General features: G+C 42.8%; 1 protein-coding gene across 1 annotated transcript; it reads right to left on the bottom strand.

The window, feature by feature from the left end:
- On the bottom strand, positions 1 to 14,666 carry LOC129108526 (probable E3 ubiquitin-protein ligase HERC4). The gene is given in 24 exon segments (XM_054620368.1): positions 1 to 693; positions 1,163 to 1,271; positions 1,419 to 1,602; positions 2,729 to 2,799; positions 2,916 to 2,982; positions 3,108 to 3,274; positions 3,399 to 3,499; positions 3,502 to 3,538; positions 3,648 to 3,783; positions 3,940 to 4,067; positions 4,158 to 4,274; positions 4,397 to 4,545; positions 10,105 to 10,303; positions 10,421 to 10,526; positions 10,734 to 10,793; positions 10,936 to 11,054; positions 11,149 to 11,222; positions 11,317 to 11,441; positions 11,607 to 11,737; positions 13,050 to 13,141; positions 13,302 to 13,523; positions 13,927 to 14,003; positions 14,146 to 14,263; positions 14,419 to 14,666. Coding segments are annotated over 24 exon segments (3,036 nt in total). The 5' UTR covers positions 14,648 to 14,666; the 3' UTR covers positions 1 to 475.
- Between the last annotated feature and the right edge of the window lie 2,909 nt (positions 14,667 to 17,575).

The raw sequence follows: 17,575 nt of genomic DNA on the forward strand, positions 1-17,575 counted from the left end.
TTGAATTAAACCAGTTTCATTTTTTATTGCTCCAACATGAAAAACTTTACATGTAACAAACATTTCCTCCCTATGCTTTGCTGTACACATTAATTTTGTTTTAAACATTTTTTGTTCAACTTGGCCCCAAAATAACACACAATCACACTCTTTATTACCTGAGGAGATGTGACACTTTTAAAATGACGCAAGATTCCCCTGCAACACATATAGTTTATACATATACATATACATATACACTATCTATATCTATATCAAACCAGTCAAAAGTTTGAACACACCTTCTCATTCAATGGTTTTTTTTTCTACATTGTAGATTAATATTGAAGACATCCAAACTATGAAGGAACACATATGGAATCATGTGGTAAACAAACAAATGCTCAACAAACCAGAATATGTTTTATATATGAGATTATTCAAAGTAGTTGAATGAGAAGGTGAGTACAGATACAGTCACGGTGCAGTCCCTCCATCACTTGTAGATTCTTCTATTGTTGCTCAGGGCCTCTGTCAGCTTGGTGTGCATGATCTCCTTGGTTGAGTATAAGGGCAGCTCCAGGGTTGAGTAACATGTATGCGTCTCAGGGTAGCACTGGTCATAAGAGTGGTCCTGGACTTGTGTAACTCTGACTGTCATCTTCATCGTTTCCATGCCAAGAATGGGCACCCTTTCAAAGCCAGTCACAAACCCTAGTGGAAGAGAAAGTGGTAATGAGTGAGTTCTTCATTTATTTTTTATGATATCTACGTGTTAAGCTTTGCACGATCCTTCCCTGAACCAGACTGTTGAGATAAACTTAATGGTATTGATGCTCACGCTAACTACAACAGTTGTTTTATTGACTCAAGGCAACCAAAGTGTACATAACCTACCCTTCTCATGGGAAGATATATTAATAGCACAACATCTACACGTCATTATTACCCTTGTTAGGCTTTTCTAACTGTGTAATGCGGTTGTTATCAGGCAACAAAACTACCTGCTAGCCACATTTAGGTTTAGGCAATAAAACCACTTAGATGAGGTTTAGGAAAACAACATGGTTGGGCTTAAAATAAGTCTCTAAACTAAGTAACATGCATACAGAAAAACACAACAGTAAATGTGTAAATGTAAAACAACTTGTTTTAATAAGTAAAAAATAGGTCCAATACTTACAAAGAAAAGCTTTCTTCTGATCCTCAGTTAGTTCATCAAAAACCTCCCAAAACATCTGTATGGTGGGGTGTGGTGGTGTGGTATTGTACTCCCCCTCATAACCTGTGTTCTAATGACAGTGAAACTGGCTTGTTACAATTACTTCTGTTACCGATTTTATTTTAGTATTCAAATTAAGCACAATGCTTGGGTGGTGATGCAATAAATCAGTTGCAGAGACAACTACTCTGCAAAAACCTCTTGTTTTAGACTGTACCTGTTTCAGCTTTGCCCAGTCATGGAAGTCTTTGCCCACCAGCACTTCCTGCAGCTCTTTTGGTCGGAACAGCTTCACCAAATCCTGGTCACACACCTGGAAGAAGCCTCGCTTGAACTCCTGAAACAGACCCTCCACTGATGTGTTGAAGGCATGATTCACGTAGGCATTCACAAACTCCTTCCTGTTCAGCAGATTAAAGTTTCATGTCAACAAACAGGTCGGCACAGCAAGTGAGTGATCGAAATCCTATCTATCTAGGTATTTTTCTGTGGAACTATGGCAACTTAATTTCCTCGTCCACAAAACTTACTTTTGGTATACCTCAAGGCTTGTTCTGGGCCTCTTTCTTTTCTCTTTTACATGCCTCCCCTTGTTCACATAATAAGTAGATATACTATATCTTTTAATTCTATGCAGATGATATGCAGTTATATCCTCTTGTCAACTCTACTGATACTAGCAGTTTGGTTGCCCTAAATAATTGCTGTGAGGATATAAGAAGCTGCATTACTCCCTTCACTTTATTGAGTTTAATAAGACTGAGTTTAAATTTATTTTTTAACAAGTGCTGATTATAAATTAAAAAAATATAGACAGATGAAAGGAAATTAAAGCATAAATATTTTTTTTCAGGTCTGCAGAAGAAAGATGATTTCAGTGAAATGTCTTAACAGGTGAAGTAAGTTACCTTGCACCGCAGGTGGATTCTCGCCCTATCACAAGATCAAGTCAGAATTGCAGGATCACATGAAAATCTATCTTGTCAGGCTTTGAGTACTGCCCTAACCCCAGCCACCAGTAATTACGATCAATCTTGGGCGGAGCTACACTCAGGTATGGGCGTAGTTTATGTGTGTGAGACAACACAAATAGACGACTGTTCGCTCTTAACAACAATAGCCGCTCCTAAAGAGGATATATGCTTCAATAGCGTCAGTTATATCAGAACTGGAAAGTATTTTTTCATTAAAAGAAGTGCAGCGAACGACTTTGAAGGCTTTTCTAGGTGGAAAAGATGTTTTTACTTTTCTCCCAAGTGGCTTCGGCAAGAGTTTGTTTTACCAATAAGTTCCACTGAGAGTCTGCTGATTGGTGAAAGTTGGCCAATGATAGACAGGGATACAGATGGTTCACTAGATCACCTGCTACTTTTTTTTGAAAGTGTCTGTCCTTTTCCAAATAATGATTCTGTGTAACAAACTGATTTTTGATATGTACTCATTTATAAATGCTGATTAAGTGTTTTCCTTCAATAATTGAAAAATAACAAAGCACACAAGAACGTAACAAAAATGCATGGCCCTTACTTGTTTTCCCCCGTCAGTGGCTTTTCAGGATTTTTAGGGTCAAGGTCAACCTCTGTGCCATCCCAGTTGATCTGTTGATCAGTTATAGGAAAGAAGAAGATAGTGATGTAACTGCTTTGGGAAATGATATTAGATCTCAGAAATAGGAAGAATGAGATATGTTATTGACTATCTGTATCACACATACCAAAAAATCCATGTAGAGGTTTTTTATGTCATCATCATCATAATCTTCCAGGATGTTCAGCAGACTCCTAGAAACAAAATAAAAAGTTATAATACATTAAATATCAAAGTGGCTGTTTACGGTATATTTTGACCAGAATCAGCACCTAAAACCCCAAATTAGTGATTTAAATAAACATTTATTTCCCCTTACTCTCCAACGCGTGGACTGAAGTCGATCATGTCCTCCAGTGAAGGCTTAACACCGAGCAGCTTTTTGAACAGAGCCAACGGGAAGGGTAAGTGTATGATGCACTCGTTGTACAGAGCCAATCCGCACAGAACCCCAAACTGGAGGTATCTCTGGTCCTCCTCTGTTGCCTGGTGTTGATTGAAGACACAACTTATGTCAGAAAAATAGAAACAAAATAGGGCAACAATATCTTCATTAAATATTTGAGTCTATTGTACAAAAGTTTTCCTGTATGAGGATTTAAAGTGTTACTTTGGAGGGGAACCATGCCATGGTATTGGAGTCGTTGAGCATGAACATCCCAGTTTCAGCTGACATCATCTCATGAAACACTTCGTGAAAAAAGTCTTTTTGTAGAGATTATCGAATGCAGTGTTTTCATCAAAATAAACCTGTAGGAAAAAATGGCACAAGGTGCAGTAGACTATAAAAGAGAACATAAACAGTAATGCAAGATTTGAAGTCTGACTTGTGGCTATCAGATCAAAACTAAATGTTTACCACAAGTGGAATCTTGTAGTAACTGTGATGAGCAGCAGCCAGTTGTTTAAAGGTGTCTTCCAAAATCGATGCTCGCCTCAGGTCCAGTTCATAGAACATGTCTCCAGAGACAGGGCATCCAAAATCCAAAAATGTTCCCACCATATGTGATCCCTTGCTTCTAGCTGGAATACAATTTCTCATAGTTTACTTTACCATTTATATGTTGTGTGACTAAAATGTTCAGTGTTTCATTTCACATAGAACATGTAGTTTTTATACTGCAATGACACCCACTGAAAAAATGCCCAGGTTTCCTGGGGATTTCATGATCTTGATTACCTTGGTGTAGTCAGCATTCAGGTCAAAAACATACTTTTTTGACTCCAGATCCATCAGAATTGGAAAGCTACACAGGACAAGTGGCTCAGCATGCATGTACTGAAAAAGGGGGTGGGGAGAGACAAGATCAGAGATCATCAAATGTGTGTAAAGATATTCCCAAACTATTTAACCATGTGTTCTTTTTACCTTGTGTTGAGATCGTGAACGCCAAAGCTGCAGATCCTGATTGAGAAAGTTTTTGTCAATCAACAAACAGAAGTCCCTTTCTGGCATTCTTTGGGGTTCTGCGATCCTGCTGTTGGCCTTTCAAACAAGTGTTTATTAGGTGAAAAGTTCATCAAATTAAAAAGCTGTATTCAGTAGTAAGACTGTATAGGTTTATGCTGTTACGTTCATAGAAAATACATCCAATAAATGATACTCACATTGTACATATACTGGAGGACTAGCAGCAGGTTTCTGACTCCAGAGTTGCGAGGAACAGGCTTTAAGGACAGGATCACTGAGAGGGCCTGCTTCCACACATTAACATGTTCAACCATGGTGGAGGACGGCAGTGAGGACCACCAGTCCCCTGAGGGAGACAACATGGAAAAAGGGAGCGTCAGGGAGCATTTAACAGCTGAGCAGAGGGCGAGGATATATCTTAAAGCAGTGTTAAAGCAACATTTACCATTTTCTGCCATTTCTGCATCAGCTTATATTATCTTGAATAGGTTAATCAGTCATTTCAAAGAGATATAAGTTTGATAAATGCCTTTGATTATGCATGTGTCAAATATTGTACAAATGAGACAAAATAAGTGTATTTAGGCGGGATTCCATTTTTTTTTTCTGATCAGTAAAACTGCAAGATTCAAAGTTATGTGTAGGCTACAAGTATCAGACCAATATGGACATTCAGGCTCCATTAAGTGGTTCAAATGTGTACTGCAGATACAAATGTTAAATAAAAGACTGTGGAAGAAATTTGCTAATTTATTTGGCGACCCAAATTAAATCTCCTGGGACCCACCAGTTGGTTCGAAGCCCGGTCTTTGGATAAGGGGTAACATTGGTATTAGAAAGCTGGACGCTATTTTCCCATGTTTGTGTGTCTAAGCGGATAATGGGGACATACATTTTTTTAATTTGTCCAGTATTGTGGGATAGCGCTGCACACTCGTCAAATAAAAGCGTTTTTTTTTTGCCCCTGACATGCTCAGACTGTTGTTCTAAGTGTCTTACAAAGGACCTTACAGAGAAATCTATCATTTTACTTTATCTCTTGATCCGGTCGTTTTTTTAAGTATCGCTCAAGGAGAAGTCTTGTAAAGAACGTTTACTCTGGCTCAAATAAATATGGGTGGCCATTGAAGACAAAGGCCTCATCCACATTGTTGACTTCTCTGGGCTTCTCCTTAACCAAGACTCTTTTTATAATGTCAGACAATTCTTATAACAATCAGAGCCTGTCACTGACAGAAACAAGCACATTAAGTGGAAGTGAATGACGGTGCCAGCTTGCCCCAACTGCACCTCAATGCTGCTTGTGAGCTTCTGCCATCTAGAGCGCTCACGCCCAATTCTGAACCAATTTCAGAAATTGTTGTACTAATTTGTCAGTTAGACACAAATCATGTTGAGACAATAGGGTCCAGGTTGAAAAGTTACCAAAGGTACCCTTAAAGCCTATTCAATTTAAAATCAATGATGTTTCATTATATTTGATTTGGTGACACTCGTGGTTACCAAGGTTACAAGAAGCAGGTTTAATAACTCCTGATGCAGATATTTTGTCCGGATTACAACAGAAGAGCCGTTGGTGTATCTCTTGACAGTGCAGTCAAACAAACACACATTATTTCAATCAAGATATTAGTAATAATAACTGCTACTGCAATCTGATTTCATGCTGCACACAGTGTGAATGGTAGTAAGCCACACAACAGCAGGTCACGGTATAGTTGGTTATCTTGCTGATGGGATTTCCTGCTAGTTGTCTGCAGCTCTTCATCTAACAGCTCACTGTACTGTAGCTGCTCATTCTTCTTGTTCCATCACCTTCTGCTATATTTAAAACCGATCCACTGCCTGAAAAGATTTCCTAAAGGACCGTTTAGTTTTGTTGATAAAATTTGTTAATGGTAAAATTAACTTTCATGAACTGAAAACACACTGTGTTGGGGTTAAAGTTCAAAGCGAAAAAACTCCCACGTCAACTACCACGTCGTGGTAGCGACCTGTCAATCACTAGATAGCCACTCCCTTAAGCATACTCCACTTTATAGTCTATTTGACCATAATTTACTGAATGAACTTCATGCTGATTTGAAGAAGACTTGAAACTAGCGAATGAGACCATAGACTCCTGTTTATATGTGGAGTTGCCCCCTGATGGCAAATGGGAAGATTGTCAGTCTGTTGTCCAAAGATAAATCATTGCAGGATTACATGCATGCATTGTTTCCTCATGCTAAGGCAGGCAGTCTGAATCCAGCTCGGGAATGGCGGACTCGGCCACTAGCAATAAAAACTGCTCAATAGAGAGGTCTTTCCTGAATGTTTGGCTGCAATCCGCAAGTCAGAAGTTGATAATTAAGAGTCGGATGGATTGCAGCATTAATAGATTGAATGACCATTGAAGAAAAAATGCGGACAATAAATTAAATAATAATCAAAAATGGTTGATAAATGATTATTTATCTCAAGGATTATAACTTAAATGTATATCCATCCATCCATCTCCTTCCGCTTATCCGGGGCCGGGTCGCGGGGGCAGCAAGCTAAGGAGGGTCCTCCAGACGTCCTTCTCCCCAGCAACACTTTCCAGCTCCTCCTGGGGAACCCCGAGGCGTTCCCAGGCCAGACGAGATATATAATCTCTCCAGCGTGCTCTGGGTCTACCCCGGGGCCTCTTACCAGTTGGACGTGCCTGGAAAACCTCTAAAGGGAGGCGTCCAGGAGGCATCCTGATCAGATGCCCGAGCCACCTCAGCTGGCCCCTTTCAATGCGAAGGAGCAGCGGCTCTACTCCGAGCTCCCTCCGGATGTCTGAGCTCCTCACCCTATCTCTAAGGCTGAGCCCAGCCACCCTACGAAGGAAGCTCATTTCGGCCGCTTGTATTCGCGATCTCATTCTTTCGGTCACTACCCAAAGCTCATGACCATAGGTGAGGGTTGGAACGTAGATGGACTGGTAAATCGAGAGCTTTGCCTTTCGGCTCAGCTCCTTCTTCACCAAAACGGTCCGGTACAACGCCTGCATCACTGCTGATGCTGCACCGAACCGCCTGTCCATCTCCCGCTCCATTTTACCCTCACTCGTGAATAAGATCCCGAGATACTTGAACTCCTCGCTTGGGGAAGTGACTCACTCCCAACCCAGAGGGTGCAATCCACCGTTTTCCGGAAGAGAACCATGGCCTCAGACTTGGAGGTACTGACTCTCATCCCCACACTTGGCTGTGAACCGCCCCAGTGCGTGCTGAAGGTCACGTTCTGAAGAAGCCAACAGAACCACATCATCTGCAAAAAGCAGGGATGCGATTCTGAGGCCCCCAAACCGGAAACTCTCCTCCCCCGGCTGCGCCTTGAAATCCTGTCCATGAAAATCACAAACAGGATTGGTGACAATGGGCAGCCCTGGCGGAGGCCAACACGCACTGGGAACAAGCTCGACTTTGTGCCGAGTATCCGGACACAGCTCTCACTTTGGTCATACAAGGACCGAATGGCTCGTAGTAACGAACCAGGTACCCCATATTCCCGCAGTACCCCCCACAGGACTCCCTGAGGGACACGGTCAAAGGCCTTCTCCAAATCCACAAAACACATGTAGACTGGATGAGCAAACTCCCATGCACCCTCCAACAGACCTGCAAGGGTAAAGAGTTGGTCCGCTGTTCCACGTCCAGAACGGAATCCGCATTGCTCCTCCTGAATCCGAGGTTCGACAATTGGACGGAGCCTCCTTTCCAGCACCCTGGAGTAAACTTTCCCGGGGAGGCTGAGCAGTGTGATACCCCTATAATTGGAGCGCACTCTCCGGTCCCCCTTTTGAAAATGGGAACCACCACCCCGGTCTGCCACTCCACAGGCACTGTACCCGACTTCTACGTGACAGTGAAGAGACGTGTCAACCAAGACAGCCCAACAATGTCCAGAGCCTTTAGCATCTCCGGTCGAATCTCATCCACTCCTGGCGCTTTGCCGCTGAAGAGCTTTTTAACTACCTCAACGACCTCTGCCAGGCATATAGATGAGTCTTCCCCTGAGTCTTCAGACTCTGCCTCTACCACAGAGGACCTGTTGGTCGGGTTCAGGAGTTCCTCAAAGTGTTCTTTCCACCGCTCGACAATATCCCCAGTCCGGGTCTGCAGTTCTCCCCCTGCTGAGCACAGCCTGAGAAAAGCCCTGTTTCCCCTTTCTGAGTCGTCTCACGGTTTGCCAGAACTTCCTTGAGGCCATTCGAAAGTCCTTCTCCATGGCCTCTCCGAACTCCTCCCACACCCGGGTTTTGCCTCAGCAACCACCGCAGCTGCAGCCCTTCTGGCCAACCAGTACCTGCCTGCTGATTCAGGAGACCCCTCGGCCAACCAAGCCCGAAAGGCCTCCTTCTTCAGCTTGACGGCCTCCTTCACCGCTGGTGTCCACCAGTGGGTTCTTGGATTGCCGCCACGACAGGCACCGATCGCCTTCCAACCACAACTCCTAGCAGCAGCTTCCACAATGGAGGATTTGAACATGGCCCACTCGGATTCCATGTCCCCAGCCTCCCCGGGATGCACGAGAAATTATTCCGGAGGTGGGAGTTGAAGACCTTGCGGACAGGATCCTCAGCCAGACGTTCCCAGTTCACCCTCACTACACGTTTGGGTTTACCGGGTCTGTCCGGCAGCCTCCCCCGCCACCTGATCCAACTCACCACCAGGTGGTGATCAGTTGACAGCTCTGCTCCTCTCTTCACCTGAATGTCCAAGACATACGGCCGCAGGTCTGATGACACAACTACAAAGTCGATCATAGACCTTTGGCCTAGGGTGTTCTGGTACCAAGTACACTTATGAACCTCCCTATGCTCAAACATGGTGTTTGTTATGGACAGTCCATGACTAACACAGAAGTCCAACAACAAAGCACCACTCGGGTTCAGATCGGGCAGGCCGTTCCTCCCAATCACACCCCTCCAGGTTTCTCCATCGTTACCCACGTGAGCGTTGAAGTCTCCCAGAAGAACTATGGAGTCCCCAGTCGGCGCCCTTTCCAGAACACCACCCAAGGACTCCAAGAAGGCCGCTTACTCCGAACTGCCGTTTGGTGCATAGGCACAAACAACAGTCAGAGACTTTCCTCCTGCAATTCCCAGTCGCAGAGAGGCGACCCTCTCGTTCTCCGGGGAGAACTCCAGAACAGCGGCGCTCAGCCGGGGGCTTGTGAATATCCCCACACCCGCCCGGCGCCTCTCACCCTGCGCAACTCCGGAAAAGGAAAAAGTCCAGCCCCTCTCCAGGAGTTTGGTTCCAGAACCGGTGCTATGCGTGGAGGTGAGCCCAACTATATCTAGTTGGTAGCGTTCCACCTCCCGCACCAGCTCCGGTTCCTTCCCCGCCAGAGAGATGACATTCCATGTCCCTAGAGCTAGTCTGTGATGCCGGGGTCAGCACGCCCAGGTTTCCGCCCCAGCCTGCCGCCCAGCCTGCCGCCCAGCTCACATTGCACCCGACCCCAATGCCTATCCCTGCAGGTGGTGGGCCCACAGGGTGGCGGCACGATGTAGCTTTTTCGGGCTGGGCCCGGCCGGGCCCCATGTGCCAAGGCCCGGCCACCAGACGCTCGCCGGTGAGCTCCCCTACCAGGTCTGGCTCCAGGAGGGTGCCCCGGTTTCCCTATTCCGGGCGAGGTGCCACAACCTTGTATCGTCCGATTCATTGAGGTTTTGTGAATCGCTCTTAGTCTGACCCCTCCCCGAGACCACTTTGCCTTGGGAGACCCTACCAGGAGCTATTGCCCCCGACAACACAGCTCTCAGGATCACTGGGGCACACAAACCCCTCCACCCACGATAAGGTGGCGATTCATTGATAAGGTGGCGATTCATTGTATTTTCAAAAACGATATTTTGCTGATGTGACACGTGTGGTGGCTACAGTACCTATGACCTGGAGACTGTCAGCAGACAAGTTTAGGACGGCGGCAGCGACCGCCTCAGCGAGCTCTGTGCTCGTTCGACGCTGTTCATGTCTCTGGATCACATGCAGGAGCTCATTGAGAAGCAGGTAGATCCTTAACCCCTCCACTGCCAGTGGCTTCTTATCAAGGGAAGGAAGCAAGAGCAGGACAGCAGCCTCGACCTGTTGGTTTGAAAGAACATCAATGGAATAATATCAGGTATAATTGGTCAGAAACAAATACAGGATAGTAAAACTTCGAAACCCTTCATGCACATTACACAAATTTTAGTTACATACCTCGGCGAAAACATTGTCCTTTTTCACCAGTTTCTCGAAAGCGAGTCGTGCGAGTGACAAGTTCAAACCCGGGTACTTTGTGGAGGTCTGGAAATGTTTGTCTTTGCTAAAAAAAGAAAAAAAGAAAAAAAGACTAAGCTCACATTTGGACCAGATACTCAAGCACAGTGGCGTTTGTTTGATCATAAACCAACATTGGACAAATTGAGATTTTGACCTGATGATGGCACAAACAACAGATCAGGTGGTCACCAAAGTCATTGACATTTATCACGTGTAAAGAAATGTTCATGCACAGAGATGCTGTGTTTACCTTTGCTCAAGGAAGCTTATATTCACACAGGATGCAGAAGAAAACGTCCTGTGGATTTCCCTGTGAAGATTTAACAGTAAAAAAACTGTGTTAAAGCGTTGGATCCAAATTATTGATTTAAGTCATGAAACATCAGGTTGTTAAATACATTTTTATAAAAAAATTGTAAATTGAAAATATATCGCCAATGCAATTTACTTACTGTTTGATCTTTTTCCATGACTTTGAATCACATTTGGAGGTCCATTTATCAATCATGTCATCGAGACGATGCTGTGTTTTGTTGTTGACACCGTCAGCGTTCGCCTGCTTAGAAACGTCCTGCGACATAAGGAGGATTGAGTTGATGTTGACAATAATTATGACGCAGACCATCACGGCCTGTGTTGTACATATTGTAGGTTTGTGTTGGTACCTCATTGGATGCACACGCTGCAAACGAACAGTTTCCTCCTGCGAAGATGTTTCTAACTCGAGCATCATCCGTGTCTGGAATAAAAACAGAATGAAAGTTTAATCTCCTCCGTGGCACCATTCATTGCATTGACATTATTTCAATCAGTTTTTTTAGAAATGTAGTCACCCTGTGTTAGTTGAACAGGTAGCGGCACAGACGGATGACTCTCCTCTCCATGTCCCAGCTGCCCCTGCTCTCCACAGCCGAAGGAGTAGACCTTCTTGGAGTCCGTCAACACTAACGTGTGATGTCTGAGTAGGTGTTATATATTACAAACAACATTTTAACGTCTCCACAGATGTGAATACACTTTGACTGGCTACATTTTTAAGTATAGTTTTCACTGGAGCAGCTTGAAGCAGCTCTTGAAATCTTTGATTAAGAATAATTGCATTATAAATGGTGATTTATTGTACCGTCCACATGCAATCTTGGTGACCTTTGCCCCCAAGAGCTCCGCAACAAGCCGAGGTCTTAGTTCATCGCTGAAAGAGTTGTGCCCAAGCTGTCCGTATTGACCGGAGCCGAATGTGAACACTGCACCATTCTGAGGAAGCAACCAGACAAAACCATAGTTTAAATTCCCATATATTGTTTATTGTTACTTATTTACATGCAAGTCGAAATCTAAGTCAGTATACGGTTTATTTTCTTTACAAAAAGCAATTCATTGCTAAATGTAATATCTTTTTTTCCTATAAAACCTTCTGTAAATTATTAATATTCTAATTTTAACATGTAAGAATACTTATTTTTGTATTAACCATGGATACATTATCATACATGTCTGCTGTTCCTCTAAGCTCTGTGGAGCGTTTTAATGCCGACTCATTTCTTTGGGGGGGCGGTTTGACATATCAAGTTAAAATTTTTGCATGTAAATGTACCGTGAATATTATATATATTAAATTGACGTCAAGACTTCGTGACATAAAAATACAACTTCTAATCAGATATCTCTATTGAGGGGGAAAGGACGGTTTAACAATCTACTGCTGTGTTAGAGTGGCAAAAGCAACAAAACAGCCAAGGGTGGCCGGTTAGTTGATGTAATTCATCACTAATATTTTTTACCAAAGGGGCCTTTTAAAAAATGGATCCTTGGGTTCACAGAACCATATAAAACCTATTCCATCATTCCTTTTGTATATGGGGGTTATTTGGAGAGTTGAATTAGGATTATTGTACTTATGTCTGTTGTTAAGGAAGAAACAGCCCTTTTTCCAGCATAAAATGGTAAGGTAAGTGGTTAAACCAGGCGCAGAAGTGACTTAAACTTGCATTCTTTCTAATGGCCATCATGGGGCAACTCCTCTGTTTGCAAAAAGAAGTCTGATTGTATAGAAGTCTATGAGAAAATGACTCTACTTCCCACTTGATTTATTCCCTCAGTAAACATTGTAAACATGAGCTTGTGATCTCAATCTCTAGTTTCAAGTCTTCTTCAATATAGCATAATGTTCATTTAGTAAATGATGGTTCATTTAGAGTAAAGTAGACCATTAAGCAAGGTATGCTTTAGGGCGGGCGTACTGTGATTGACAGGTTGCTAACACAGCATTCGGATGTCCGGTTTGGGAGTTTTCCGTGTTTAGAACTTTAAAAGTTAAATGTAACATTTTGGTCGCCTTAAAATGTTTTGTTCAGCGTTGTGTTTTACTTAGCTCAACCCTCTCGTGTCACTTTTGGTCGCAAAAAAGCCAAGATGACGACAGAAAAAAACCCCAAGAAGACTGATCAACAGTCAACTGATGACGTTAACTTCTTACAAACAGTCTATGGATACAACATCTTACTATACGATATTCAAAATTGTGAGAAGTTACTAAGGAGCTAGTGGGAAAGAGTAGAAATCTAACCTTCGTCAGAATGGCCGTGTGGTCCTTTCCGCAGGAAATGTGAATGGTTGTCTTCATGTTCAGACAATGAACAGGAGTTGGCGTGTGTCTGTCTACAAGGGAGAAATTAACATTCAAGTTTGCATGTCATGGAATTAGTACTGATAAGATTGTTATTGTTTGTAAAATGCATCTTTAAAGAACGTAATAAAGAGACTAGGTGAATAATAATTCAAGTGAAGCAGATATAAATCTAACTTGTTGCTGCAGTACCTGTTGTGTCTCCCAGCCCGAGCTGCCCGCGGTCGTTTCTGCCCCACCCGGACACGCCTCCGGAGACGGAGAGGGCGAAGCTCTGCTCTCCCCCTGCAGCCACCTGGACCAGGGGGAGCCCCGACAGAGATCTGAGGTGTTGGGGTGAGTTGGCGCCGGGTTTCCTCCTCCCCAGACCCAGCTGGCCCCTGGAGTCCTGGCCCCATGTATACACCTGGCCACCTGTGGAGAAATCACCATGACCTTGTTTTTTTCTTCTTCTTATAACCCTGAAGAGCCAATGAGCTACTCCTGTAGTAGTAATGAGGAACTGAGTACTAATTGACTCATTTTTAAAAACTTAAAGGGTCCGTCCACCGAAATCGCACACACACAAAACACCTCTAAACATTAAAAGGTTTCCTTTTAAATTGGAAAAAGAGAATTACAGACAACATATCAATAGGAGCATCTCTTTCCAAAAACAATATTCATTTCACTCTGGAAAAACTTCACACAGAGAATTGTTTCCATCCCAGTTGTTTTTGGGTGGAGGCAGAAAGCTCAGACTCACGTCACATAAAACAAGACTTATCTTGCATGTCTGCATACCATAAATATTACTGTACTGTACACGTCACTGTACCTTTGGTGAGGGCCACTGAGTGCTGGCTCCCACAAGCAACCTGAGACACCTGTATGTTACTCAAAGCTTTCAGTGGCCTGCGAAACAAGAGACAGAATCAAAACAGAGCTCAAACACAGGCGTGAATCAGAGATTTTGCAGGACAACTTTTCCCTATTTTACACATTTTCTTACATAATCAGGACACCGATTTACATCGTAAACTCAGCTCCTCCTTACTTTGGATTGTAGGTTTGAGCTGTGTCCACACAGAGAACTTCCCCTCCCTCAGACAGCAGTATGACCATATCATCACCACAACCCACAGCCAGAATCCTCTCTTTATACTTTATGAACTCTGAAAGAACACAGCAGGTGTTAAATATATATATATATATGTCATCATCATCACTGCAAAATAACAAAACGTGATTTGTGACTAAACGGTTGATTTACATTTTTTTTTTTTTTTTTTACATAAATAAATACAGGTAGAAACATCATGATGCTCACTCTGTTTCCCTTTAACTCTGGTCCCATCTTCCCTCTCATTCGTGCGAATGACGAACGCGTTTCCGTTTGTTTTGACGAATGCGAGCGCGCTGCGGCCCGCGGACAGATCCGCGATGTTATACCCGAGGTTTAACCGACCGACCCCGGCGTCCGCTGCCGGCCTGCCGTCGCTGTAAGCTCCGTCTTGCAGCCGGAAGCCCCGGTGTCCGTCCTCTCCCCATGCAAACATGTTGTCACACAGCGGCTGTCTCTGACGAGCTTTAAGGACTCGGAAATGAAACTTACAGTGGAAAACGAAACCTAAACATGAGCGAGCGAACGGCGTGAAACGAAACGGTCCGGTGTCCAGCTGACACCACCAGTCAGCTGATTATTATCCTTTAAATGAAGAAAGAGGAATGAAAGTGAAACTGCGAATGTCTGTTTGAGTTATTTGTAATACATATCGTCATATTTAGACGGTTATCGACTTTTAAATCAGCAGTTTGTATGTGTCACTGCAGTATAATTGTATCTCTCGAGCGTTACAGGTGGTTATCAGTCCATACAGTTAAATGTGCAGATTAGTATGTTTTTGGTGAAAGGTAGTGACTGTCCCCAATTGACCCCAATATGCATAGAAGGATCACTGCATAGGCAAAGTGGCCAATGTGTGTGTGTTTCATTTAAAGTATTCTTTAAGACAATTGAGTAAATGTGTATGTAGTAAATGTAGTATGATTGTGAAATTGTCTGAAAGTTTTGTAAATCAGGCGTTTAAATCACGTAATGTCGTAGTGATGACTTCATTTGTGTGGTTGTGGCTGTGGCTCAGATCTTTATTAGATGTTAATTCTTCCAGGGTTTGTTGTTGGTGGTTTTATTTAAATGAATGTGTGTCTGAAACTAGAAGGGCGCACTCAGTAGAGTGCAGATCACAGCCAGGTGTAGGTGCATCACAAGTCATTTAATTGCGTCCACGTTTCCCTAACTTGCTTCTTTTCCTTGTGTCTTGTTTTCAACGACCACTGCTGTATTGTGTGATTGATAAAAACAACCCACAGTTGGCTAATCACCCGTCTAGACACCAATGTGCTGTAAGGCATAGTAATAAACATGCACAAAGTCTAACCACAACATATTATCAGAGCCCGTCTACGAAGAGCCTGGGCACTCCCTATACGCCCCATTGTACCGATTTTGGTTGTAGTTCCATGAGACATCCACTGGGGGTGATCGCGGGCGAGTCCAGATTGAATGGGAGTCTATCGGGCTAAACGGCTAATTATGCCTCTTTCACCTGCTTGTCGTTGAAATATCGCAAATTTTATTGTAGATTCCGCAAGTTCAATATAGATTATGGTTCAAAAGTCAAATGAGTGAGTACTTATGTCCTTTCGATTTCTTACAGTTTGGGCCGTTGTTGGCCGTATACGCTAGCATTCTGCTAATGATGCTGATTGGTCAGGGACGGACTTGCGACTGATTACGACCAGAGACCCCTCTTGACGGCATCTGAAGCTGAAGCGCATCGGAAACATTATCTTAAGGAGGACTTTCCGTCGAAGTTATTTTTGCGTACTGTATTTATATTATATATATATATATATTATACTATTATATGTTAATAAAAGGAAGTGCCGAAGTGATTCAGAAACTGCCGTAAAGCAGTACCTCTGACAGTGTGACGTCATCGCATTTTTTGAACACCTTTTTAGAACAGATACGTGACCTTAAAAAATGCAATATTCAGCTGAGTTTATTATTTTAGCCCCACCCTTTGATAGCTACTTTCAAATTACTTGACAAAAAATTACATCGTGAGAAAAGTGGATTCTGAGGATAAAACCTCGTTGGCTCCCATTCATTCTGGACTCGCCTACGAGCGCCCCGCATGGTCAAAGATTATTACTGCAACCAGTCCGGAAACCCGGAACTAACCCGCGAGTGCCACTCCTCATATTAGACATTCTCTGATATTATGCAGTTCGGCTGCTGCAGAATGAGTGATTAGCCGTGGACAGACACAGATGTGCACACTCACTCACAGACGCACGCACACATGGCATGAGCCTCCTAGCTGAGATAGAGAAAATAATAAACACAAAAAACACGAGATAGCACTGAAAAAAAAAATATTATTATATACACCATAAATGGTAGATAATATTTTTTGAACAATTTTTTAAAGCATAGGCTGTAAGAAAACAAACAGGAGCCTATACAAAACAAAGAGAAGAAACATTTCACCAGGTGTTTTAGGCCAATCGAGGATTAAGATGTCCTCTTTTAAACCCACAGAGCATGTACAGTATGTTGGTGAGTAACATACCAGCACATACCATCTTACTTTTATGGGTTTAGAGGCTGAGTGACTTCCTCCGGAGGCATCTTTAAATGAAATGTCTTTTTGTTGATTCCCAGGAGAAAATCAAACACCTCTGTATCTGTGTACTCAAAAAGTAAAATATTGTGGAATGAAATGAATAACTTCAATATTAACTTGATACACTGTAGCTGTTTATTGTGAAATACATCAACACGTGTCATCTTTGAAATGATGTCTTCAATCCATACATTTTTTTTGTATAATGTTAACAGATGTGACGACCTTTGGAATAGACAATAAATCCATACTGAAAATAAATCTTTAAAAAGTCAAAGCAGGACATTACATTATTAATACATTCATGCATTTTTTTGGGGGGATTTAATAGAAAAATATGACCATAAAGGCCTTAAATCTATATTTAGAAAATAATGTCAGAACAAAGAAAATTTTAATGTGGGATTCTGAAATTGTATTCAATGGTTAAACTGGAATTTGACATACTGCATAAAAATCAACCACAAGGTGGAGGTAGAGACTTAATCTGCCTCCAGTTTCACTGTCGGGGCTCCAGCATGTCCGGTCAAACCTTTTTTTTTTTAGTTAGTTAAAGTTAAAGAAAGATCACAAGCAAATATTCGCTGGCCTTTTCCTTGCTGAAACCTGGAGCCATTTTTGGGGCAATTGTATTTAGATTTTTTTTTTACCAAGTAAATTTACCATCCAAGTAATAAACCAGCACTGCTTATTAAAAGGTGATGCTGGCATAAAAAAACTCAAGAGGAGGGTGTTGCTGCTCAGCCCAATGGGAGCTAAAACAACCAGAGGTAAAGCGTCATGGGAAATGTA

This window comes from Anoplopoma fimbria, chromosome 19 (genome assembly GCF_027596085.1).
Source record: "Anoplopoma fimbria isolate UVic2021 breed Golden Eagle Sablefish chromosome 19, Afim_UVic_2022, whole genome shotgun sequence".
NCBI classification, from domain to species: Eukaryota; Metazoa; Chordata; class Actinopteri; order Perciformes; family Anoplopomatidae; genus Anoplopoma; species Anoplopoma fimbria.